This window comes from Elephas maximus, chromosome 7 (assembly GCF_024166365.1).
Source record: "Elephas maximus indicus isolate mEleMax1 chromosome 7, mEleMax1 primary haplotype, whole genome shotgun sequence".
NCBI classification, from domain to species: Eukaryota; Metazoa; Chordata; class Mammalia; order Proboscidea; family Elephantidae; genus Elephas; species Elephas maximus.
The window spans coordinates 118,765,418-118,791,332 of NC_064825.1; the positions used below are offsets into that span (position 1 = coordinate 118,765,418).

At 48.6% G+C, this 25,915-nt stretch overlaps 1 protein-coding gene across 1 annotated transcript in view; it reads left to right on the top strand.

Annotated features, from left to right (window-relative positions):
* The window catches only part of P2RX3 (purinergic receptor P2X 3), a 35,916-nt gene extending 13,708 nt beyond the window's left edge, over positions 1 to 22,208 (top strand). Inside the window, exons 8-12 of the mRNA XM_049890180.1 lie at positions 256 to 392; positions 20,577 to 20,670; positions 20,962 to 21,027; positions 21,611 to 21,688; positions 22,095 to 22,208. Coding sequence (XP_049746137.1) covers positions 256 to 392; positions 20,577 to 20,670; positions 20,962 to 21,027; positions 21,611 to 21,688; positions 22,095 to 22,208 — 489 coding nt within the window. The remainder of the gene's footprint in view (positions 1 to 255; positions 393 to 20,576; positions 20,671 to 20,961; positions 21,028 to 21,610; positions 21,689 to 22,094) is intronic.
* The last annotated feature ends 3,707 nt before the right edge of the window (positions 22,209 to 25,915 follow it).

The window sequence follows — 25,915 nt, forward strand, 5'->3', positions numbered from 1 at the left end:
CCTGTGTTACATACAGTTAAGGGACTGAAGATCCCAGAAGTAGGATGCAGAGGCCGAAGGGTTCTCACCCTAGCTACAGGACTTCTTCACTTAACAATGTGTGACAAGTCACTTCTCTTTCTCCCCACCTCCACCTTCCACCTAGAAAATGGAGAGAAACCAAATGTCATGCCCACCCCCCACCCCACGCCCCTGTCCAGCTGAGACTGTGGGTCAGAGGGCTGAGGAAGAGCTCATATATGCTACTTCCTCCAGGGTGGAGTCCTGGGCATTAAGATCGGCTGGGTGTGCGACTTGGACAAGGCCTGGGACCAATGCATCCCCAAGTACACCTTCACCCGGCTTGATGGCGTTTCTCAGAAGAGCAGCATCTCCCCAGGCTACAACTTCAGGTAATCCCCTAGTCTCCTGGGGCATCAGGATAAGGAGGAAGGGGTCGATCTAAAGAACTTTACCTCAACCAGCAAAGCATATTGGGAAGAAAAGGCCCCCGTTCCCCCATCAGGTTTACGCTCAAAGGAAGGATGTCCTAAGGATTCAGCCTCTCAGTGATGCCCTGAGCCATTGTGGCTTCCCCTTCACCAGAAGGCACCACACCAAGGAGTCACACTCCAGGTTGGCAGTCTCTTGAAATGTTGGGGTTCTGGGATTCTGTGATCCCATTCTTACGTCTGGCCCTGAAGTTATAACGTGCCTAAGGTACTCCCAGATAACCCCGTTCTTGCTCCTATGCCTGAATTTTCTAAGGTTTTTTGCTCCACAAAGTAAGGGCAGTAGCTGGTATCATTTTACAAGATGGTAATTTTGTATTTCTATCCATAACCAAGAAATTTCCTCTGAGTCACAAATAACAATAACGATGATCATTTGTTCTTCAATAATAATGATCATTTGTTTTTCTTCAATGCTCAAAACTGAACCCACTGCCATCAAGTCGGTTCTGACTCATAATGACCCTATAGCACAAAGTAGAATTGCCTCCATGGGGTTTCCAAGGCTGTAAATCTTTACAGAAACAGATTGCCACACCTTACTCCCATGGAGCGACTGGTGGGTTCAAACACTGACCTTTTGGTTAGCAGCTGAGCTCTTTAACCACTGTGCCACCAGGGCTCCTCACCAGAGCTCAAACCAGTCTTTAAATATCACTTCATTTATATTCCAAGTGGCAGGAGACTAAAGGGATCTTTTCTTTTTCTTTTTTCAACTGGAAGAAAGGAAAAAAGACAAACTAGGGAAGAAAGTATTTAGAACCCTGCTGAAAGTCTTTGAATAAGCCCTTGACCTTCTCCCATCCTAATTTGCCCATCTATGAAATGACGATAAAAACCAGTTGCCGCCAACTCGCGATGACCCTGTTTGTGTCAGAGTGAAACTGTGGTCCACAGAATTCTCAGTGGCTGATTTTTCAGAAGTAGATCGCCAGGCCTTTCTTTGGGGGCACCTCTGGCTGGACTCGAACCTCCAACCTTTTGGTTAGCAGCAGAGCATGTTAAATGTTTCCCTCACCCAGGGACTCCCATAAAATGTTATCTTGAGGATCCCGTAAGCCAATGCATGAAAAACTTCAGCTCCCTGTTTTGTTTTTTCTGTAATTTTTGAAGACCCAGACGTTTCTGGCATGGCCATGGTTAAGTACACAATATTATACACTAAACAGGCTAAATAGGCAGTGACCAGGAAAAAAAAATACATGTAAGAATATATTTCGGTTATATGTCCAAAGAATAGTTACTTAAATTTCTTTTGTTTTATAGCCCCATTCATCGTAGTGGGATTTTACAATATAATGGTATACATAGCACAAATAACCATTGCCTTAGTTGTTTAGAACTGCTATAATAGAAGTATCACAAGTGGATGGCTTTAATAAACAGAAGTTTATCTTCCCTGTTTAGGAGGTTAGAAGTTTGAATTCAGGGTGTAAGCTCCTGGGAAAGGCTTTCTCTCTGTGTCAGTTCTCGGGGAAGGTCCTTATCATCAATCTTCCCCTGGTCTAGGAGCTTCTCGTCGAAGCGACTCCAGGTCCAAAGGACAGGCTCCACTCTCGTTGCCTCATTCTTGGTGGTATGAGGCCCCTATCTCTCTCCTCACTTCTCTCCTTTTGTCTCTTATAAGGTAAAAGGTGATGCAGGCCATGCCCCAGGGAAGCTTCCTTTACATCGGATCAGGGCTATGACCTGAGTAAGGGCGGTACATCCCACCCTAATCCTCTGTAACATAATCTAATCTTGCCTCACTGACCACAGGCAGAGAGAGTTTAGGATTTATAACACATAGGAAAATCACATCAGGTCACAAAATGGAGGATAACCACACAATACTGGGAATCATGGCCTAGCCAAGTTGACACATATTTTTGAGGGACACAATTCAAACCATAAAAACCATTTTGCTTGTTTTCACCTTTATTTGTAAATTTAAAAAATAATGACCCACCCCGTTAAGCTTTACATTTGATAGTTTAAAATGTATATGTATATTCTCCGGGAAGAAGAATTTTTTAAAATTGAAAATGCTTTCATAGTCAACTCCAAACTTTAAAAAACCATAGGAAACAACACATATTTTAAAGTAGGTTAAAAATACTGTTTGGCTCACTGGCAGAAATTGGCATGTTTATTCAGTCGGTACATCATACTGAAATCAATACAAAGGATATTTGTATGGTGGCTTAAAATAGTAGCATATTAATAAAATTCTCATGATCCAAAATGCAAGTTTTCGTCTTCATAACTTCCCTCTGGCCACTGGGAATTCTTCAACGCTCCGAATAACTCATTTGGCAGGAAAGCGTATGAAGAGTATAACTATTATGAAGACCCCAATTATTGGTGTCAGACAGTTTTAGAACAAGCACTTTCATTTAAGAAGAACTGGTTGGGAGTTTTTTTTTTTTTTTTTTTAATCTCCTGTGTAGGGTGCTGTGGTGCCCTTCACTCTGTCCTAGGCACAGCAGGTCATGAGGTAGTCCTAGTCCTGAATAAGCTTGGAGTGTACATGGGAGAGAGGACAGAAGCCCCCTATCTCTAAGGACCCCACATATGTAATTTCTGAGGACCTAAGGGAGACCATTGAAAGGTGGGGGCCCCTCTTAACTGACTCCCTCACCAAAGATCTTCAGGCCAGCACATGAAGGGGAAAAGCTACTCAGTTTAACCCTTGGGATTTAAAACAGTGTCCAAGCGCCAAAGGAATAATACTGACATCCATGGCAAGCAGATGGGGGCGGTGGTGGTTCAGTCGTAGAACTTTTGCCTTCCGTGCCGGAGACCCAGGTTGGATTCCCAGCCAATGCACCACCAGTGCCTCTACCACCCACCTGTCAGTGGGGCCTTGCATGTTGCTATGATAGTGAACAGGTTCTAGCAGAGCTTCCAGACTAAGACAGACTAGGAAGAAAGGCCTGGCGATCTACTTCTGGAAATCAAACAGCCCAATCTGCCACCCATCGTGGGGATGGCACAGGACCGGGCAGCATTTCATTCTGTGTGCTTGCATCAGGGATGACTTGATGTCAGTTAACAACAACGACAAAGCATAGGGCTCTGCCCACCCTCCCTCACATTCCTCCACCTGGGTGCCCACCCATTGCCCTCACACTGCCTTAAAGCTAATAGCACCCCAGGCTAAGAGCCCATGTGAGGGAGGCTACAGGCCACCGTTCTGAATCGTCCAATAAAAGAAAAAGGGTCACAAGTCAGGTCTGGCCACAGCCACGGTGAAGTTTCTATGATTCGGTGTCATTTGTGCTGCACTTTAGAATTCACAGAGCAACTTATTAGAAGCGATACCACTACTCAGTGTTGAGTGCGTCTGTTGCAGAGCATCGTGTGTGTGCTTTGGCTCATTTGTTCTTCACCAACCCTAGAGATAGGTGCTACTATTCGCCCACTTCCCAGATGAGAAAACAGAGGCTCACAGAATTAAATAAGTTTTCCAAGGTCACACAGCGAGTAAGCGTGGGAGCCTGGATTCACACATATTTTCTTGGATGATCTCCATTAAGGACAGTCACACGTGTGAATCCTCAGAAAACCATCCCCATGGGGTTGGTACTCTTTTCCCTATTTAGAAGCCAGAGTATCTGAGGTCCCAACCCATTGCAGTTGAGTCGATTCCAACTCACAGCAACCCTATAGGAAGGAGTAGAACTGCCCGATAGGGTTTCCAAGGAGCAGCTGTTGGATTCAAACTGCCAGCCCTCTGGTTAAACAGATGAGCTCTTAACCACTGTGCCACCAGGGCTCCATTTCTGAGGTCCAAACCCCATTGCCATCAAGTCAATTCTGACTCATAGCAACCCTATAAGACAGACTAGAATTGCCCCATAGGGTTTCCTAGGAGCGCCTGGTGGATCTGAACTGCCAACCTCTTAACCACTGTGCCACCAGGTGAGGTCCAGGGAAGCTGAATGATTAGCAGATACCGGAAGCACAATCCATAGCCTGGCCTTTTGTCTCTCCCAAACCAATCCATTTGCCTCTCGCTCAGCAACGGAGGCCAGATTTTTCAGCTTCCTACTCTTACAGTTTTGCACTGGAGGGAATAGAGTCATCCAGCCAAGATTCAGCCTTGTTTTAATCTGTGAACTCAGACATCCAGAGGCAGTTAGAGATTTGCATTTCCATCACTAATTACTTCTGCAGCTCCTTTCCAAGTGCCCCCCTATTTTTTACAGCTCCTTGCCTATAGACTCAGAGAATTTGAGAACCAGTAGCTGTTCAAGACCCCTCAGAGACTCCTAGACTGAGGTGGTCATTTTGCAAACGAGGAAGCATAACCTCTAAAGGAAGAAGTGACTTGCCCAAGGTCACAGGTGCATGTTAGAGTCGCCTTAGAGGTCATTCAATCCCAACATTAGTCTCTCTGTGATGATGGCCCAGATAAGGCATGGCTCCATTTGTCATTGGTTAGCTCCTATTGTTAGGAAGGTGACCTCCTACTGAGCCAAAATGTGTCTCCCTTCAATTCCTACCCGTGTGCCTGGTGGGAGCCCTGGTGAGGCAGTATTTAAGAGCTTGGCTGCTAACCGAAAGGTTAACAGTTCGAATCCACCAGCCGCTCCTTGGAAACCCTGTGTGGCAGTTCTACTCTGTCCTATAGGGTCACTATGAATTGACTCGATGATAACAGGTATGTACCTGGTACCTGGTGCTGTCCTAAATGAATCTTTCTTTGTGTGATCTCCTGAAGGTGTCCACTCTCTCCCTGCCTGAAATTTGGTACAAAAGATTTTGTTTTTACTCATTTGATTCCTCATAGCTAAAGACTCCACGGGCCACTTTAGTTTAGCGTTTGTATGAAGCGTATCTTCATGTATGTTGGAAGTGCGGTAGATAGATTCGTCTGGATTTGTGGTAGACAAAGAGCAGCATTTCTGAAAATGAACACCGGTCCAAGTGCCAAGTCAGTGGGGCACAGGTGGAAGGCACCCCCAGAGGCAGGAGGTAGGCCCTGCAGCGTAAACAAGGGGCTCCTCAGAACAGGCGGTTCCTGCATCCCAGATGAACTCTTGGTTTTCGGGAGCAGGATTCTAACAGACAGCTACGTTCCCCACAGTGCTGGGAGCTGACCATACTCTGTGTGTGTGTGTGTGTGTGTGTGTGTGAGAGAGAGAGTTTGAGAGTGTGTAAGTTATGTAAGTGGGTGTGTGTGTGTGAAAGAAAGTATGAGTGTGAGTATGTATTCATGAGTGAGTGTGGATGAGCATGTGAGAGTATATAGGCAGAAGTGGTGCAATGACAGATTGAAAATACTTTATCATTCAGGGTCCCAGCAGGAAACAGATGGCACATTCAAATTGGGTAATTTGAGGCAAGTTTAATAGACTACTTCAAAGTATGGGCAGGGTAGAGGGAAGCCACAAAGGATAGTGCAGTGCCTGGGGCTGGTACCAGGACGGTGGTTACACCCCAGGCTGAAGGGGAGAGGGGAGGAAGCAGTTACTAGAAGCTGGAGACAGAGAACTGGGTAGAGAGGCAGCCTGACAGGAGCTGTGGGCCAGCCAAGCCCCCAGAAGCCAGGGGCAAGGCGCCAGCTGATACAACCAGGGCAGGTGGAGAGAGAGGAGCAGGGAATGCCCAACACAAGTCCTAACAGCTTTCATTTGTGAAATCACAGCCTTCCTTTAGCTTTTGGAGGGCTCTGCTCCCTTTAGGAGGCCTGGTGCTCAGTGGTTAAGTGCTTGGCTGCTAACTGAAAGGTCATCGATTTGAACCCGCCAGCCACTCTGTGGGAGAAAGACGTGGCAGTCCGCTTCTGTAAAGATTTACAGCCTTGGAAACCCTGTGGGGCAGTTAGTTCTACTTTGTTCTACAGGGTTGCTATGAGTCAGAATTAACTCAATGGCACTGGGTTTTCTGACGCTTTTAGATCCCTGACAAAAACATGGACCATTGCCCAAGAAAAATGGACACATGCATAGACACAAACACTTTTACAGGCATTTTTTTTCTTAAAGGATACTTTATTTCTACAAATAAGATGTAAGTACATCCTCAGAGTGATAAATCCAGGCAATCCTGGTGTAGACAGAGGAGGGACACAGAAACCCTGTTTACGCCTCCAGTCCTGCCTCCCTTGCCCGTAAAGCCCATTGCCCTCAAGTTGATTCTGACTCATAGCGACCCTTTAGGACAGAGTAGAACGGACCTGTAGGGTTTCCAAGGCGTAAATCTTTACAGGAGCAGACTGCCACCTCTTTCTCCCACAGAGTGGCTGGGGGATATGAATGTTAAGTGCATAACCATTGTGCCACCAGGGCCCCATTCCCCTTGCAGGAGGTTAATATTCTAGGCAAGGTCCCTCGTGGCACAAGCCATTTGCAATTAATTGGCTGCTAATCTAAAGGTTGGAGGTTCGAACTCACCCAGCAGCACCATGAAAGAAAGACCTGGCGATCTGCTTCTATAAAGGTTACAGCCAAGAAAACCCTATGGAGCAGTTCTACTCTGTCACATATGGGGTCGCTAAGAGTCAGAATCAACTCGATGGCAGTGGGTTTGGTGGTTTTTTTTTTCTTCTCTTTTCTTTTAAAATCCCGGACAGTTGGGCAAGTTTCCTTCCAGGCCTTTCCTTATGCGTTTATATTTACGCAGCATAAAATTCTGGGGCTTTAAAGACCTCTGTAGGGTTGCTATGAGTTGAAATCGACTCAACGGCAGCAGTTTTGGTTTTAAAGACCTCTAAAAGCCCATCTGGACACCCTGGTGGTGTAGTGGTTAAGAGTTCAACTGCTAACCAAAAGGTCGGCTGTTCGAATCCATCAGGTGTTCCTTGAAAACCCTATAGAGCAGTTCTACTCTGTCCTATCGGGTTGTTATAACTCAGACTCGACTGGACAGCAGTAGGTTTGGGTTCTGGGTTTTAAAAGTTCATCTCTGGTTAAAAACCCCTGGGGTTAAATTAGGAGCCCTGATGGCTCAGTGGCTAAGAGCTCGGCTGCTAACCAAAAGGTCATCGATATGAATCCTCCAGCCACTCCTTGGAAATCCTATGGGGCAGTTCTACTCTGTCCTCTAGGGTCGACTATGAGATGGAATCGACTTGACAGCAACAGGTTTGGTTTTGGGTTTTTTTGGGTGGCTCAATGGCTAAGCACTCCGCTGCTAACCAAAAGGTTGGTGGTTCAAACTCACCAGCTGCTCCACTGTAGAAAAGGCCTGGTGATCTGCTCCTGGAAAGATTATAGCCTAGGCAACCCTATGGGGCAGTTCTAGTCTGTCCTGTAGGGCCGCTGTGCGTCAGAATTGACTGGACAGCACACAACAACAGGGTGAAATTTGCAAAGCCTTTCACACTTATTCTTGATTTGGGCCTCACAGTTGGCCCTGTCCGCTCCTCCCCGCCCCAGGGTGGGCTTAGAATGATTTTTCAACTTGCCCAGGATTACACAGCCTGCTAAGAGGTAAATCAAGACTCAAACCTCGGAACCTGATTTATATCCGTTGCTTGCAAAAAAAAAAAAAAAAAAAGCTGTAAGAGCTATACTGGAGAGAAGAGAGAAGCAAAATGGTGCATTTAGCAACATCTAATTTCTTGTGTCTCCTCCGAGAGTTCCTAACACAGCTTTGCTACTAAAAGGCAACGCAGTTTTGGATTTCCTCTCTTGGTGTCTGGGACAAAAAACACTGGTTCAGCTGCTAGATACTCCCCGTGCTAGAGGTGTTTCTAGCGATCGTTGCTGTTGGAAATGTACCCGCCGCAGCTTTCATGAAGCTCCGAGGGTTGGCGCCTGTTCTGCTTCCATTTGAAACGTAGACATCAGCGAGATCTTAAGCAAATTGACAGAGACAGAGGCGGAGTGTGGCTTTGATCATTCTTTCCGCAATCTGGATTTTTCTCCTTCCAGAAGCCATAGAAAGTGTGTTAAAAAGCAGCCATTCCCACCATTTCCACAGAAACACTTGAAGGCCCTCTTCAATGAGGCTTATTTGCTTGAATTGTCCATGATTTGCTCTCCTCTTCACCTGCTTTAGGTTATAGCGGAAGGGGAGATCGTACCAGCAATCCTGAGCCCTGGTGGTGCAGTGGTTAAACGTTTGGCTGCTAACCAAAAGGTTGGCAATTTGAATCCACCAGCGGCTCCTTGGAAACCCAATGGGGCAGCTCTGCTCTGTGTTACAGAGTTACTATGGGTCGGATTCGACTTCATGGCAACAGGTTTGGTTTTGGTTTTATAGTTTTTGGAGTCCCTGGGTGGTGCAAACGGTTAATGTGTTGGGCTGCTAACTTAGAGGCTGGAGGCTCAAAATCACCCGGAGGTGCACTGGAAGAAAGGCCTGGCCACCTACATCTGAAAAATCAGCCATTGAAAACCCTGTGGAGCACAGTTCTACTCTGACACACTGGCGGTGGAGGTGATTATAATTTTCATGTGTTTTCTCCTCATGACGACCAATATTATTGGGTGAAAATATTGGCTAACACTCATTGAGCACTTACCGGTAAGCCAGGGACTGAGCAAGTGCTCTTTGAGGTTGAACTCAGTGGCCCTCGCAAGGTAGCATTGTATAGCTGGGAAGCCTGAGGTTCGGGGGTTCATTTAGCTGCCCAGGGCCACATAGTGCTGGAGCCAGAATTCAAACCCTGGCAGCCTGGCTCCAGAGCCTGGGCTTGTAACCACAAATATCTTGGTATACCGGGTACAGTTACCCCCATTTTACAGATGAAGAAACTGAGTCCAAAAAGATCACTCCCATGAGCAGACAGCCAGTAATCTAGCTCTCAGGTACACCTTCTAGCTCTGTGTCCTTTGATCTTTTCTTGCTTCATTCATTAAAGATAAATTATTTTTCATCGTATTTTTTGCAAATAACACACACCTTCTACATTTGTTTGCCAGCTGCTCTCATCCCCCAAGAGGTATTTTCCTAAGCCCCAGGCTATGCCAATGTATATATATGTCACCCCGAGAAAAATTAACATAGCGCTTAGGAAAATACCTGGTGGGGGGGTGGGGGAAGGGAATGGTTGGCCAACAAACGTAGAAGGCACACATTTATTTGTGCAAAATACAGTAATAACATTTTTAAAAAATCAACAGCAAACCATTTTTTAATGTCTGCCTTTGAGGATGATTGTTGTAGTTAGTTGTTAGTTGGTATTGAGTTGGCTCCGATTCATCAAGTACAGCAGAACAAAACGCTGCCTGGTCCCACACCATCCTCACGATCCCCAAACATGTTTGAGTCCCCTAGTTGCCTTCCCACTTTGGAGACTTATCTTCCAGCACCATATCGGACAGTATTCTGTTGTGATCCATAGGGTTTTCACTGGCTAATTTTCAGAAGTAGAATGCCAGGGCTTTCTTCCTAGTCTGTCTTAGTCCGGAAGCTCCACCGAAACCTATCCACCATGAGTGAACCCTGTTGGTATTTGAAATACAGGTGGCATAGCTTCCAGCATCATAGCAACGTGTAAGCCACCGTAGTACAACAAGTTGACAGATGAGGGGTGGTAAGGATGACTGTTGCTGCTGTTGTTACCTGCTATCAAGCTGATTCTGACTCATGGCGACCCCATGTATTCAGAGTAGAACTGTGCTACAGAGGGTTTTCAAAGCTGTGAACTTTTCAAAGCAGATTGCCAGGCCTGTCTTCCGAGGAGCCTCTAGGTGGATTCGAACCACCAACCTTTCGGCTGGTAGTAGAGCGAGTAACCGTTTCTGCGACCAGTTTCTGGAATAGGAGTAAACAAACATGGCTTCAGGCCCTTTTCTAAGGAGAGGACTCTCAGCCTGCTCTAAGGATGTTACCCCACCTTCTACGCCATGAGTCTGCCAGGAGATATTTTCCTATCAGTATGCGATCAACTGTAAAAGTGTGTTTCAGCTGGCAAAGTACTTCCCACCAGGCAAAAGCTTTGCTGAGAACACCACCTCCTTCACTTAGAAACCCAGATTCCAGGCCCAAGTTTTCCCTCGCAAGTCAAACCCAGATCCCGTGAGTTTGTTGCTGTTTTTCCTGCTGCTGTAACAGCTCCGCTTCCGTGCTGTAGGAAGGAATTTCCATCACTCTAGGGGAGGCTGGATCCTTTCTAAACAGATGTCTGAGCGCTTCCAAGGGATTTGTACATCATGGTTAAAACTCGCCTCCTTTCAGCGAATGCTTATTGACTGCCAACTGCTGCAAATGTCAGCTCAGCGCAGCACAGTGCAGCTCTCCGAACAGTGGGGGCCATCCAGGGCTAAAGTCAGACTGCTCTTACAGGTAGTGAGTTTCCCTCCACTGGAGGCATCCAGACAGCGGGAGGGAAACCCCTGAGGGAGATTGTGGGGAGGACTGGAAGGTCTCTTCCAACTTCCATATTATGTCACACCCTGAGCTTTGTGGCTGATATAGATTGGGACCAGTCCCTATGTTCAAGGAATTTTTAATCTAGCGGAAATGATAAACTTGAACCCAAATAACAAAAATGTATTGCACTGGGCAAATCTGCTGCAAAATTTCTCTCTAAAGTGTCAAAAAGCAAAGATGTCACTTTGAGGACTAAGCTGCGCCTGAACCAAGCCATGATATTTTCAATCACCTCGTATGCATACAAAAGCTGGACGATGAATAAGGAAGACTGAAGAAAAATTGATGCCTTTGAATTATGGCGTTCGCGAAGAATATTGAATATAGCATAGACTGCCAGAAGAATGAACAAATCTGTCTTGGAAGAAGTACAGCCGGAATGCCTCCTAGAAGCGAGGATGGCAAGACTTCATCTCACATATTTCGGTCATGTTATCAGGAGGGACCAATCTCTGGAGAAAGACATCATGCTTGGTAAGGTAGAGGGTCAGCAAAAAAGAGGAAGACTCTCAGTGAGATGGACTGACACAGTGGCTGCAAAAATGAACTCAAACATAGCAGTGCTGTGAGGATGGCACAGGACCGGGCAGGGTTTCCTTCTGTTGTACATCGGGTTGCTATGAGTCAGAAGTGACTCGACGGCACCTAACAACAACATATATGTATACACAGTGCTGGGGCAAGCCAAGAATAATTGAGATGAAACAATGATGAAGCAGAGAGAGAACTCCAGGCTGTGGATCAGGAGACCTGGGCACCTGGGTTATGATTCAGGCTTTGCCACAAATTCTCCGTGATTTTGAACAAGTCCCATCCCCCACATGGGCCTTGGTTTCTACTCTGTGAAATGGGTTGGTTAAACATAATTGTCGTTAAGGCCCCATCAGGCTCTAAAAGTGAATTAACGCGTGTGGGTGTCTGGGGAAGGCTTGGAAACCAGGGCTGCTGAAGCCTGCACTATTATTTATAGACCTATCACATCGGAATGTCGCTTCAACCTGGCCCTGCAGAGGCACAGCTGACAAATGATTTATTATGGTAATTGACGTCTGTACTTACTCATTCTTTATCCGCTGCTGTTCATGGTGTGAGGGAACACGCACGCATACACACACACACACACACACATCAGCTCAGCACCATCAGGCCTCAGAATTGTTCAGTTTGGTCCTGTGTTGAGAGGGTCCTGTCTGGTCACAGGATAAGTGTCTTAGTAAAGGTCCCAGGGCAGAACACACTCAGATGGTGTTTCTGAAGAAACTTACACAACAGGAACCAACAGGGAAGTTGAGGTACCCAGGGCCTAACAAATCAGAAAGCCGTTACCATCCCCAGACCTGCAGCCATGGCAGGAGGAGTGGGAGCTTGGTGAAGTCCTGGGTCCCTGGCAGGCCAGTGGCACAGACAGACACAGCCACTGGCAGAACACTGAAAAGCAGAAGGCTGTGAGGGGATAAATACCCCAGCCTCTCTCCTTCGCTCCCTTTTCCAGTGTCTGCCAGAGGGGACTGTTAAAAACCCACTGCTATTTTTTTTATCAATTCAATTCCAACTTCTCGGGACCCTACAGGACAGAGTAGAACTGCCCCGTAGGGTTTTCTGGGCTGTAATCTTTACAGAAGCAAAATGCCACAACTTTCTCCCACAGAGTCTCTGGTGGATTCAAATTGCCAACCGTTCGGTTAGCAGCTGTATGCTTAACCACTCCGCCAGCAGGCCTCCTTGCCAGAGGGTAATGAGGCCCATAAAGGTCAGCCTGCAGGGCGAGAAGGCTGGAGACTGGGTTTCGGGGCAAATGGAGAGCAGTGATATACCAGGTGACCAGCCTCACTTTCCTTCAAGTCTAGCCTCAGGCAGCTCCAGGCCTGCTCAGGCCCCTCCAGAGTCTTCCTCCTCTTCCCGCTCTGCGCTGCCTCCAGGCCTGCCCAGGCCTCTCTGGGCTCTGTTCCCTCCTCTGGTAGTCATGGCATCGTCATAGTCACAGCCATGCTGCGCTTTCCTCCACAGCTGAGGTGTTTTCACAGACACCAGATTAATGAGCTCCCTACCCTCTGGGGCTGCAAAGAACTCTCCTTTCTGGCTCCTCTCTTAGGGAAGTACCAGGGGCAGGGCAGGGGCTTCAGGTTCAAGCAGCCCAAGTTCAGTGCCCAGCTGTGCTCCTTGCTGGCCAGGTAGCCTGAGGACAGCTGCTGTGCTTTTCTGAGCCTCAGGTTTTCCAGTCTGTAAAATCGGGATAGTGTTGCCTAATGATCCATTGTTGTCGTTAGCTGCCATCAAGTCGACCCCAATACACGGTAACCCCATGCCCAACAGAACGAAATGCTGCCCGTGCCATCCCCATGTGATCCATGGGGTTTTCCTTGGCTGATTTTTGTAAGTAGATCTCCAGGCCTTTCTTCCTAGTCCATCTTAGTCTGGAAGCTATATTAATTGAAAGCTGTGCTCAGCTTTCACATCAGTAATTCACTTAATCCCTTCAACAACCCTACAACTATTGCTATTATCTCCATTTTACAGATACAAAAACCGAGGCTTAGAGAGGTAAAGTACTTTTCCCAAGGTCCTACAATCGAATTCAAATGACAAAGCCAGGATCAAGCCCAGGACAGTCTCATTTCAAAGCCCTGGTCAGAATCAACTGGATGGCAGTGGGTTTGATTTGGTTTGGTTTGGTTGAAAGCCACCAGCTAGGAGCCCTGGAAGGCGCAAATAGTTAAGCGCTCAGCTACAAACCAAAAGGTTGGCAGTTTGAACCCACCCAAAGGCGCCTTGGAAGAAAGGCCTGGCAATCTGCTTCTACAAGGTCACAGCCTTGAAAACACTATGGAGTGCATTTCTACTCTGCAATACACATGATTTGGAATTGACTTGATGGCAACTGGTTGGGTGTTAGAAAAGCTACCAGCTACTTTGTTGAGCTGTTGTGAGGCCTCTAGTCCAATGCTTAGTAGGCGGAGGTGCTCTGCAAACATCACGTCCTTGCTCTTTCCCCCGTTTTCCCTCCACAGGGGCTAGTTCCTGCAAGTAGCACTTACTGTCCCACCTAGCCAGCTGCCAGACCAAAACGTTTTCTCTTTGGTAGAGGAATAGCCTCTTGTTACCACCATATACCAGCTCCACCGGTCGAATTAGGAGAATTTGGAAAAACCCAAGTCAGCAGGAGAACAACATTACTAAACTCAATCTTTGAGATGTAAAGAATCGCAGAAATTCACTTATTCTTCCAGCACACATCGACTCTGCCCCTTACTGTGGGTCTAACTCTGCCCTACTGTCCAATAGGGAAAACAGACACACAAATATTCACAACTAGATGTGACAGGCAGGGGCGGATGACCCAGTAAGCAAGGAAAGCAGGGCTTCTTTGTGCTTACTCACTTATCTGGAGTACACAATTTCGCCTTTCATCTTTGATGTGGTGAAAAAACAAGTAAAATTGTGCACTATGGATTAGTAAGTAAGCACAAGTAAGCCTGTGCTTACCTTGCTTACTGGGTAATCCTTCCTTGTCAGGGATTGTAAATTTGAAAAGAGGCTTTGATTCTGTAGGAAGGTGCTGTGGGGTTGGGAGAGAGACAGATGCCAGCCATACCTAGAAGCAGAATCTTTGATGTGGTGAAAAATATGAAGCTGTTCACTACAGATGATGTAGTAAGCAAGGAAAGCACCGTGCTTACCTTGCCTACTGGATGATTTGCCCCAGTGATAGGTACTGTAGTGGAGGCCTGAACCACCACAGGTATAGGACAGGCAGCCCAGGGGGTTTGTTTCACAGCCTCAGCTCTGCACCAGTAGATCAGTTCTCTGGAGAATCACACACACAAAAAAAAGAAAACCCTGATCTGTGTTGTTGTTGTTAGGTGCTGTTGAGTTGTTGCCAACTCACAGCAACCCCATGTACAACAGAACAAAACACTGCCCAGTCCTGCGCCATCCTCAAAGTCCACCGTTGCTGTTTGAGCCCATTGTTGCAGCCACCGTGTCAGTCCACCTTGTCGAGGGTCTTCTTTTTCACTGACGCTCTACTTTACCAAGCGTGATCTCCTTCTCCAGGGACTAGTCCTTCTGGATGACATGTCCAAAGTACATGAGACTAAGTCTCACCATCCTCACGTCTAAGGAGCGTTCTGGCTGTATTTCCTCCAAAACAGATTTGTTCATTCTTCTGGCAATCCATGCTATATTTAATGTTCTTCACCGACCCCGTAATTCAAAGGCATCAATTTTTCTTTGGTCTTCCTTATTCATTGTCCAGCTTTCTTTTGCATGCTTAAGAGGTGATTGAAAATACCATGGCTTGGGTCAGGCGCAAGTCCTCAAAGTGACATCTTTGCTTTTTAACACTTTAAAGAGGTCTTTTGCAACAGATTTGTCAACGCAATACCAATTTCCATGGTGTAAATACTCCACCATGGTCAGTTTCAAGCTGCAAGCGTGAAGTCATTGAACTTGGAGCAGGGAAGGGCGTCAGCTCTGCCAGCCAGGGCAGTCAGCTCCAGAGTGCCACTGCCACTTCCCTGGGTCTATGTGCTCCAGCCCACAGCACTCTTTCAGCTTCTTCAGAAGCACTGTGTCCTCTCCCATGAAAGGGACCTGCAGTTCCCTCAGCCTGGAAAGCTGCCCTCACCCCTGGCCTTCTTGCCTTCTGACTCCCCATCCTTCAAGTCTCAGGTTTAGTGTCACTTTCATATGGAAGACTTCCTTGACCCCCTACCCCTCAAAAATCCATTGTCATCAAGTTGATTCTGACTCATGGTGACCCCATGTGTTATAAAGCAGAACTGCTCCAGAAGGTTTTCTTGGCTTTAATCTTTATGTAAGCAGATCGCCAGGCCTTTCTTTTGCAGCACCCCTGGATAGGTTCGACCTGCCAACCTTTAGGTTGGTAATCAAGTATAAACCATTTGGCACCCAGGACCTTCCTTGACCCTCCTGCCTAGGCCTGATGTCTTCACTAAATATGTTCTTAGAATATTCCTCTCTATCGCAGCCCTTATCTCTGATGCGATCATGTGGTTGATTAATATTTCTCTCCCTCTCATGAGAGTACCCCACCCTTGTACCCATTGCCATCGAATCAATTCCGATTCATAGTGGCCCTATAGGACAAAGCAGAATCGCCCCATAGGGTTTCCAAGGCTGTAATATTTATGGAAGCCGGCTGCCACATCTTTCTCCCACGGAGTGGCTGGTGGGTTCAAACTGCTAACCTTTCAGTTAGCAGCCAAGCATTTAACCACTTCACCACCAGGGCTCCCTCATGAAAGCAGAGGTCACCAATGTATCAGTTGTGCTGGCACAGTGCCTGGCATAGGGCAGGTGTACTCTACCTACTTTGAATGTTGAATGAATGAGAGGCCATCTGAGCTGGGCTCTAGTGGAGGGCTAGGAGTTTGCAAGATGGAGAAGACAAAGAGGGCATTCTGGGAGAGGGGAACAGCAGGGGCCAAGGCACAGAAGTCTACGTCTATGAAGTGCATTCAGGAAATACAGGAAGGCGGGTAGTGGGGTGTGGCTAGAACTTGAGGTGCATAGCAGGAAGGAGGTTTCTGCCCATGAGGCAAGGAAGGTGGACTTGGCCAGGTTGTGGGGGGGCTTATATTCCAGGCCAGGGCATTTAATGGTGACGTCATTCTCACCAACCCCATTTTCCAGCCAAGAAAAACCAAAGTTGGAGAGGTAAGAATCAGAGGACTTGGGAAAAATCAGGGCCTGGACTTGGTGTAGCTCAGCGCTTTCCTTTTTCAGATAAGAGGAGTAGAGGTCCCTCCTCTGACACGGTATATGTCCCCAGGGACTAGAACCTGTGTGTTCTGTTCTTTTCCCAGCTAATGACTCTGGGTACTGAGACCCACCTGGCAAATGCAACAGAACCCCAAGCTGGAGACCTGAAAGAAACGAGCCAGGACCCAGCAGAAATCAGGCAGCAAAAGGAGCAATTGGCAGTACTGGTTAAATGTGTGTGGGGTCTGAAATCTGGGTTGGAATCCCAGCTTTTTAGTCTATTGGTTTTGTGACCTTAGACAAGTTGCTTAACCTCTCTGCCTGGATTCCTCATCTGTAAAATGGGAGTGGCAGCAGTGCTTAATTCCATGGTGTTGCTGTGAGGGTTAGATGATTTAATACATGTAAATCACTTACCAGAGTGCCCAGCACATGGTAAGCACTCAATGAATGTTGGCTGCTGTTGTTCCTAGTATTATTGTCTCCAGGAGGCAGAATGGTGTGATGGTTAGGGCTGTGGGCACTGGAGGCAAATGACCCTGATGGCGCTACTTTCTAACCACGTGAGCTACTAAGCCTCAGTTTCCTTCTCTGTGAAATGAACATGATGAGACCTACCTCAGAGATTGTTGTGGGGATTAAATGAGGCCAACATGGAAATCTACCAGCATGATGCCTGGCCCACAGCAAGTATTAGGCAATGTAGATATTACTATTTCATTTTATCCTTATCTTAGGATAAGAAAGAAAAAAAAAACAGTAAACCGTATCAGTTGCTGTCAAGTTGACCCCGACTCATGGTGACCCAGCGTGTGTCAGAGTAGAACTGTGCTCCTTTCTCCTGAGGTACCTCTGAGTGGACCCAAAAGGGAATATATTTAGAACAGTGATTATGCTGGGTACCATCTCATATCATCCACCCCACAGCTCTTTTTACTCACATTTTTCAGCTGAGGTAAAAATCTCAGAGAAGTTGCTCAAGGTCAAAATCTAGTTAATGGCAGCCCTGGGAACCAAACCCATATCTCCTAGGACTTTCCTAGAGGGCTTATTCCTAGAAATATAGCATCATGAGCCCTCACTGTCCAATCCTGAAGGACACCTCAGTTTTAATTCATTGTGTGGCCTTCAGCAAATCACTAAGCCTCAGTTTTCTCAGCTATAAAACTATGGGATTTTTGTAACAGTCAGGATTGTTGTTGTGGTTATTAGCTGTTATGGAGTCAGCCCCTGATGAATGGCGACCCCGTGTACAACAGAACGGAACGCTGCCCGCTCCTGCACCATCCCCGCGATCGACTACAGATCAGACCGTTGTGATCTATAGGGTTTTCATTGGCTGACTTTCAGTCGATCACCAGCCCTTTCTTCCTAGCCCGTCTTGGTCTGGAAGCTTTGCTGAAACCTGTTCAGCATCATAGCAACAGATAAACCTCTACTGACAGATGAGTGGTAGCTGCACTTGAAGTTCATTGGCCAAGAATTTTACCCAAGTCTCCCACATGGAAGGGGAGATTTCTCCCACTGAACTACCAGTGCCTCATATAGTCAGGATTAGCATCGCTAGCTGCTGTGACTAACAACCCTCACATTTCAGTGGCTTAACACAAAGATTTATTTCTTGCTCATGGCACAGTCCACTGAGGGTCAGTGGGGGTAGGGAAGGACTTCTGCTCCATACATTCAGGGGTCTGGGCTCCCTCCACCTATTGGCTCAGTCTCCCCTAGGTCCTCAGTTACTCTCAGAGCTGATCATCAGGTAAGGAAAGAGAGAGCATGAAGAAGGTCCACTGCTCTCAACCACCTCAGCCTGCAAGCACCAACCCTCGCTTCCATTCACATTCCGTTAGCAAGAACAAGTTACGGGGCCCCATTAGATGCAAGGGGGCAGGGAAATATGGCCTAGCCACATGCCAAGACTTATCTTCTGATAACTCTGACTTTGGAGACCAAGAAGCCAGTCTCTGCCACAGTGGTGGGCCAGCTTCCAAGATCTCCACCAGCCACACTGGGAGATCAGAAGTCCTGGGTCCTTCCCCTGTCTGTAGCCTGGGCCCTCCCTCTCCCGGAGTTCTGTTCCTCCACCCTCCCGCCCGCCCGCCTGCCTGCCTGGGAGGAGAACCAGCCTTGCCAAGCCTCCTCCGAGGGTGGGTGGGTGGTGAGATAATGATCTTACCATACTTATTGCCTCTTGGAAGGCAGGTGCTGGAGAAAAACCAAGTCCACTTTGATTTTTCTCCCTGTTCCCTTCACATTCCTTCCCTGGATAAATTTAGCCAGCCCTCGCTTTGAACGCCAGTGCCCAGGATGCAGACTTTTTGTTCTCCGAGTCGATGGCAGAGCATTTTTCCTGGTGACAGCCTTGGCCCCGGGAAAGCAGTCTTCAGGACGCCAGGCCTGCCCCAAACATCTGTGACCTGTCCTCCCACCGCTTCGCAGCCCCATGGGCATCAGTTGCCACCTCTCTGAGACAAGGGACCGAGTTCACCAATGTCAGAGACAGAACACAGAACGGCTTTCAGATCTTACAGAGTCCCTGGGTGGTACGAATGATTAGAAGCCAAAACCAAAACCAAACCGTTGCTGTCGAGTTGATTCGACTTATGGCGTGCATCACTGAGTAGAGCTACTCCATGAGGTTTTCTCGACTGTAATCTTTTTGGAAGCAGATTGCCAGGCCTTTCTTCCATGGCCCTGCTGAGTAGGCTTGACCACCAATCTTTAGGTGCCAAAGACTAATACAATTTAAACCTAGGTCCAGCACTTACTGTGAAGCTAGAGGCAAGTCCCTTTGCCACCACAGGCATCTTCAAGATAGGAGTGTGGACGCCCACGTGATGGTGAGAATTAAATGTGACGATTCTTATAAATGCCCCCAGCACGGTGCCTGACACTCAGCGGCGGAGACAGGGAAGGTATGGCAGAACAAGCCTTGGACTTGGACAAATCTAGGGACAAGTCACTTAACTCTCTTGGAGCCTGATGTGAAAAACAGACCAGTCACATCCCACAGGCCTGTTGCAAGGGTGAAATGAGATGAGGCTCCTGAATGTCCCAGGCTGGTACGCATGGTTAATGCGCTGGGCAATTAGCCAAAAAGCTAGAGGTCCCAGACCACCCAGAGGCACCTCACAAGAAAAGCCTGGCATTCTACTTCTGAAAAATTAGCCACTGAAAACCTTATGGAGCACAGTTCTATTCCTACACATATCGGGCTGCCGTGCATCAACTCAGCAGCAACTGGTTTATCAATGTAAATGTATTCTGCAGTGATAATATCAGCCAGCATCAGCAAACAATTCCCGAGTGCTTGCTGTGTTCCAGGTACCGTTCTAAATACCTGATGTGTGTGCTTTCATTCAGATCTCATGACGATCCTATGAAGCAGGTCTTTTATATTATCCCCACTCACAGATTTGGAATTGAGATTCAGAGAGGTTGAGTAACTGGCCCAGGGTTGCACAACCAGAAGTGGCCGAGCCGGGATTTGAACCCAGGTGGGCTGAGGAGCCTGGGGACTTGGGGGAGGCCTGCAGTGATGTGCTGGGACACCCAGACAGACAGAGCTTAAGACATTTGGAGTCCAGCAGTTGTTCAAACTTTAGTACACATCAGAACCATTTAGGAAGATTATTTAAAAGGCAGGTTCCTGGGCTCTACCCAGAGATGCCTATTCAATGGGTTTAGGGTAGGGCCTGGGAATCTGCCTTTTTAATAAGATCCATGCAGGGGGTCGGAGCCCTGGTGGTGCAGTGGTTAAGAGCTACGGCTGCTAACCAAAAGGTGGGCAGTTCAAATCCACCAGCTGCTCTTTGGAAACTCTATGGGGCAGTTCTACTTTGCCCTATAGGGTCGCTGTGAGTCGGAATCGACTTGACAGCAACGGGTTTACGGGATGCAGGGGGTCAGCTGACCACACGGGGGTACTGTAGCAGGTGTATCACCAAGCCATCAGTAAGGACTGATGAATCACAGGACTCTAGAAGACCCTGAAGGTTTGGGTGGAAGGGATGTGAACCCACAGCAGGACCCCCTTTCGCCTCTGGCCTCCAGGTTTGCCAAGTACTACAAGATGGAGAATGGCAGCGAGTACCGCACACTCCTGAAGGCTTTTGGCATCCGCTTTGATGTACTGGTGTATGGGAACGTGAGTGCTTGGGCCGGGCAATGGGCTGCACAGGCCGGTGACACGGAACAGCTCCTGGGCCCTGAAGGGGGTCTTCTGGGGGCAGAGTTCTACCACTGACCAATTCTGAGATCCTTGGTTGATCACATCTCCCAGCTCTTCACCTGTACCATAAAGGCATGGGACCTGCTGACCTACCCAGAACCCCTCCAACTTCATAGTCTCTGGGGCTGGGAGTCCAAGTTCAACCCCAGGCCCCCGGGCCACCCTGCTACACCTCTGCCCACTCACTTTGGTCTTTGTGCACATTAGGCTGGCAAGTTCAACATCATCCCCACCATCATCAGTGCCGTGGCAGCCTTTACCTCCGTGGGAGTGGTGAGTTCAGGAGGCCGGAGAGCGTGGGGCCCAGAGTTCAGCTCCGGGGCCCAGGCTGGCACAAGTGGGAGGGGAGTGAGTGGGGTAAGTCCTGTTTCTGCCTAGAAGTGAAAGTCCAACCCCTTGGCAAGTGCTTCAGTCTCCACCTCCTCCCTCCTGCGTCAGCCTTGGCTTGAACACCTCCAGTCACGGAGAGCTCACCACCTCCCGAAGCAACCTCTCCATTTTCAGGAGGCTCCAACTGTTATGAGTCCCTGTTTCTCACTGTGAAGGTGCTGGAGGAGGCTCCAAGGTGTCCATACACCTGAGAAGCCTGGATGAGGAACAGAGCCTGGCTGGCAAGGCTGGAACATAGCCCCTCTCCCCAGGGACTTCTGCTGTCATGTCCCCCTCCACATTCATGGTTTGGGGTCACCCCAGGAGCTGGGAAGGCGGGTTTTGAAGACATTCTACAGGACTCGCCCCAGACCCTTTTGCATGCTGTCTGCCCAAGGGAAGTCCTGCCTGCTGCCCACACCTCCCTGCCACCATGCTCCACCCACCCCGGGCGGCCCTCCAGCCCACCCTGCCTCTCCTCTTCCAGGGGACTGTCCTCTGTGACATCATCCTGCTCAACTTCCTCAAGGGGGCCGACCAGTACAAAGCGAAGAAGTTTGAGGAGGTGAGCATGCAGAAAGGGGGCTAGACCCAGGGGCCATCTGTAGCTCACCTGTCGGGTTCTGAAAGGGAGTTGATTGGGCCTCAATGCATATTTGGGGTACAGACCAGAGGTGGTTTGGCCAAGACTGGGCTCTGCAGAGACATTCTGGGGCTCTGTGGGTCACTGCTGTCAACATCCCCACACGCTCATCATCTTTTCACCACCTCTGGGCCAGAGCAGACCCTACTGTGGATTGGCTCAGGTTTCTGTGTTCCCCCAAGGCATGTGGAAAGTGTCTTGGGAGCACACAACTTGCTCTAGCTCCCTGTTGTCCAGGCCGTGGGCCCCCACTGCCATGTCTGGCAATGGGGTCCCATGGGAGAGCCTTGCCCATAGAGCATGATAATGCCAGCCCTTCTGCCTGCAGGTGAATGAGACGATGCTGAAGGTCACAGCCTCAGCCAACCCGGTGTACCCCAGCGACCAGACCACAGAGGAGAAGCAGTCCACAGACTCAGGGGCCTACTCCATCGGCCACTAGTGCCTCTTCCCGGGGCCCCATTCTCACCCTAGGGCTCCAGGCCTCCACAGGGAACCTCACCTGGGCAGGGGGAGAGGTGAGAGGCTTCATTTCCACTGTTGACCCCATGAGGCCGCAGCCGTGACCCAGGTGTCCAGGCCTCCCAATGCTCTGGCAGACAGGTTACGCTCCCTGCTGAGACCTCAGTCGCACCCTCACCCCTTACCTTGCCCCTACCTGCTTCCCAGGACCCCAGGCAGCAGCACCTGAACTGTCCCCATTTCACAGAGTATCTAATGAGATAATAATAGCAATGGTGAATGGCCACAAGAGCCTACAAGGCCCAGGCACTTTCACACACATTATCTCATTTAATCCTTAGAATAATCCTACCAGGTAGATATTAGTGCCCCCTGTTTTGAAGATAAACTATGGCTTAGAGAAACTGAGTAATTTTAGAAAGACCACACAGCCAGGGATTGAGAGAGCTGGGATTTGAACCCAAGTCTGTCTGACTCTATTGCTTGAGAGAAGGATGAACTCCCAGGGGCATCCACCTCTGCTGCTTCAGCGTCCTCCACCCCAACCACAGCCAAGTCCACCTCAAACACGAGCAAGCCCACTGCAACCACAACTTAGTCAACCTCAACCACGACTAAGTCCACCCCGACCACGACTAAGTCCACCCCAACCACGACTAAGTCCACCCCGACTGTGACCAAGTCCACCCCAGCCACAACTACGTCCACCCTGACCACAACCAAGTCCATCCCAACCACGACCAAGTCCACCCCAACCATGGCTTAGCCCACCCCAACCACAACTAAGTCCACCCCGACCAAGACCAAGTCCACCCAGCCACGACCAAGTCCACCCCAGCCACAACCAAGTCCGCCCAGCCACAACCAAGTTCATCAAGCCACAACTAAGTCTACCCTAACCATGGCTAAGTCCAATCCGACCATGGCTTAGTCCACCCTGACCACAACTAAGTCCACCCTGATCACGACTAAGTCCACTCCAATTGTGGCTGAGTCCATCTCAACCACAACTAAGTGCAGCTTATTGAAGAGTAGCCCATGCTTTCCCCAGGAGCTCAGACCCCACCTGAGGGGGACCCGTTAGACAGCAGCGTGGGGTCCCATCTCTGACTTGGAGGTCCCAACTTTAGGATGAAAAAGGAGGACTACAGGATCCTAATAAGGTGGCCAGGTTTATAATGTGAGAAGCTAAGTGGGCCACGAAAACCCTCTTGTCCAACCCTCTTGTTGACAGAAGAGCAAACTGAGGCCAGTGAGGGGAAACCACTTGTCCAGTGCCACATAGCTAGGAGCCAAAAGAACTCAGGCGTCCTCTCTCTCAGGGAAGGAGGCCAGAACAGAAGCATCCAGGGCAGCCCTGCCTCCATTTCCAGACTCCCCCTACCCCTTCCTGGGCTCCCCTGCAGTGAGGGGCCCAGAAAACTCACCCAGGCAGAGCTTGAGAGCTGACCCAGGCTTCTGAGGACTGAGGTATACACAATACGGGGGACATTTAAAAAAATAATCCGAAGTCAGGTATCGATTGAAAAATCATCCAAAATCAGATATTGGAAGGGGCTCATACAAGTGAGTGACTCTGAAATTTACATGTCATTAACTTCACTTCATTAAGATAATGAAGCTAACTTCATTAGCTTAACTTGAAAGGGCTACTCATCCACGTGATTGTGAGGTCTCAGCAGAAACAGAGCTGCACTGTGGATGGAGGGTGGATCCCACAGCAGAAGGTACAGGGAAATGGGGGAAGGGGACGGCAAGTGGGCACTTGTAGAGGCCTCACGCCAATGATACCCACTCAGGGCGGAGAAGGGGTAAGGCCCCCACACACTGCCCGTCACTTCTCCCTCACTCTGCCTTCACCCAGAGCCCCATCTTCGAGGTGCTGAGATAGTATCTCCCCAGGGTCAGCCTCGGTCAGAACTCCAGGCTTCCCTTCTCCAGCAGAGGCATCAGTGAAGCAGCACCTCGGTTCCAAACTTGGAGTCCCACGGGGCATCCCTGGTGAGTCCAGATCTCAGGAGGCCAGGCTGGGACTGGGCCACCGGACTGTTGTCTGATAAGGAGATTGAGGTAGCTGTGTCATGGAAGGAGCTTCTTTCCTAAACCCTGCTTGTCCTCCTGAACCTGCCAGCAAGTGTGTGAACTCTTGTGTGTGAGCCCGAGGTTGTCTTCCACTCCTCTGAACTAACTTCCCACTTCTGTGTGCTAGACTTTGGGTTAATATCAGTGGTACCAACAACAGCTAACTTGTTGCATCATGGTTACTCAGCATAATCGCCGACACAATCACATGGACCCTCACACCAACCCTGGTGAGGCTGCCACTGTTGGGTATTTATCTTGTTTGATAGAACGAGAAGTTTACAGTACATGGAAATTAGAACTGGAGCCCATGCTCATTCTTAACACTGCTTCTTTGATTACTCAACATGAAAGCTACCATTTATTGATTCAGCCAAGCAGTGGGCTAAAGGCATTACATGCATTGTCTAATTCAACCCTCATTTTATGGAAGAAGAAACTGAGGCTTAGTAAGGTCTTGACTGGGACTTGAACACAGGGCTTCATGACTCAGGAGTCTGGGATCTTGACCCCTGTGCTGTATTTGGGGACATCAGAACATTTGCTGGCACCTCTTTTTCTATACGTCCTATTAGTTGATAGACTGGGCTTTACTGCAGCAACAAGTAAACTCCATCTCGAGGTTTAATAAAGCAAAGCAGGTCAGACAGCCCCCACCATCTGGTAGCTATGCCATGTGAGACACATGGACTTCCAGATCACTGGCGGGGAAACAGAACTGGAGAATCATGGGGAATCACTTGAAGGCCAAGCCTGGAACTGGCTTCCATCACTTCCAATCATATTTCATTGGCCAGAACTCAGTTGCATGCTGCAGAGCCCAGTTTTACAGCAAGGGATCCTGGGAAATATAGTCTTTCTGGGTCCCAAGGAAGAGAAAATGGTGGACACAGCACTGTCTCTGCTTCATTACCTCCTTTTCAATGGCTGCTTTTTTCTACCATGTCCACCAAGAGTTCCACACACCTTTCTCTTCTGTGTCCCTTCTCACAAAACCTTGTTTTTAGCAAGCTCCCAACCAATCTCTTGGAGTATTAAAAGATCACAGTCTCAGGAGTTTGTTCTCCCAAGAGCAGTTGCTTTCTGATCAAGGGCTGTTCAAGATTCACAGGCCAAAGGAATGAATATATAATGGTTGAATTCTAAACCCAGGAACAGACTGTGGGAGATTTGAAGGACAATGGTCTTATCTACTCTTGCCTACTTCAAGCAAGTTTCAGCCTGAAGGTGGCTGAGTGTCCCCGCCTTCTCCTCTCTGTCTTTATCCCTGGTGTTGGCTGTGAGGATGTTGGATTACTGGGTCTGACTAGAACCAGTTCCCTAGTAGGGAGCTAAGTGGAGGCTATAAAGGCGGACTCATTTTTAGCCATTGCTCTGAGATACCAGTCCCAAGAGGTGCCTATGGAGAGCTTGCCTTCCTGCCTATCCTTTCCCACCCCCACAGCCAGTTTCCACTGTTCTTTCAGAAGCAGAGCATTTGGGATTGGCTCACTGCAGTGTTAACCAGCGAGAGCAGGAACCTGGGTGGGTTCTGACTCCCAGGAGCTCCCCTTCCTAGCCCCAGCATTGGTGAAGGTCATTGCAATGCCAGGACCCCTTCTCCTG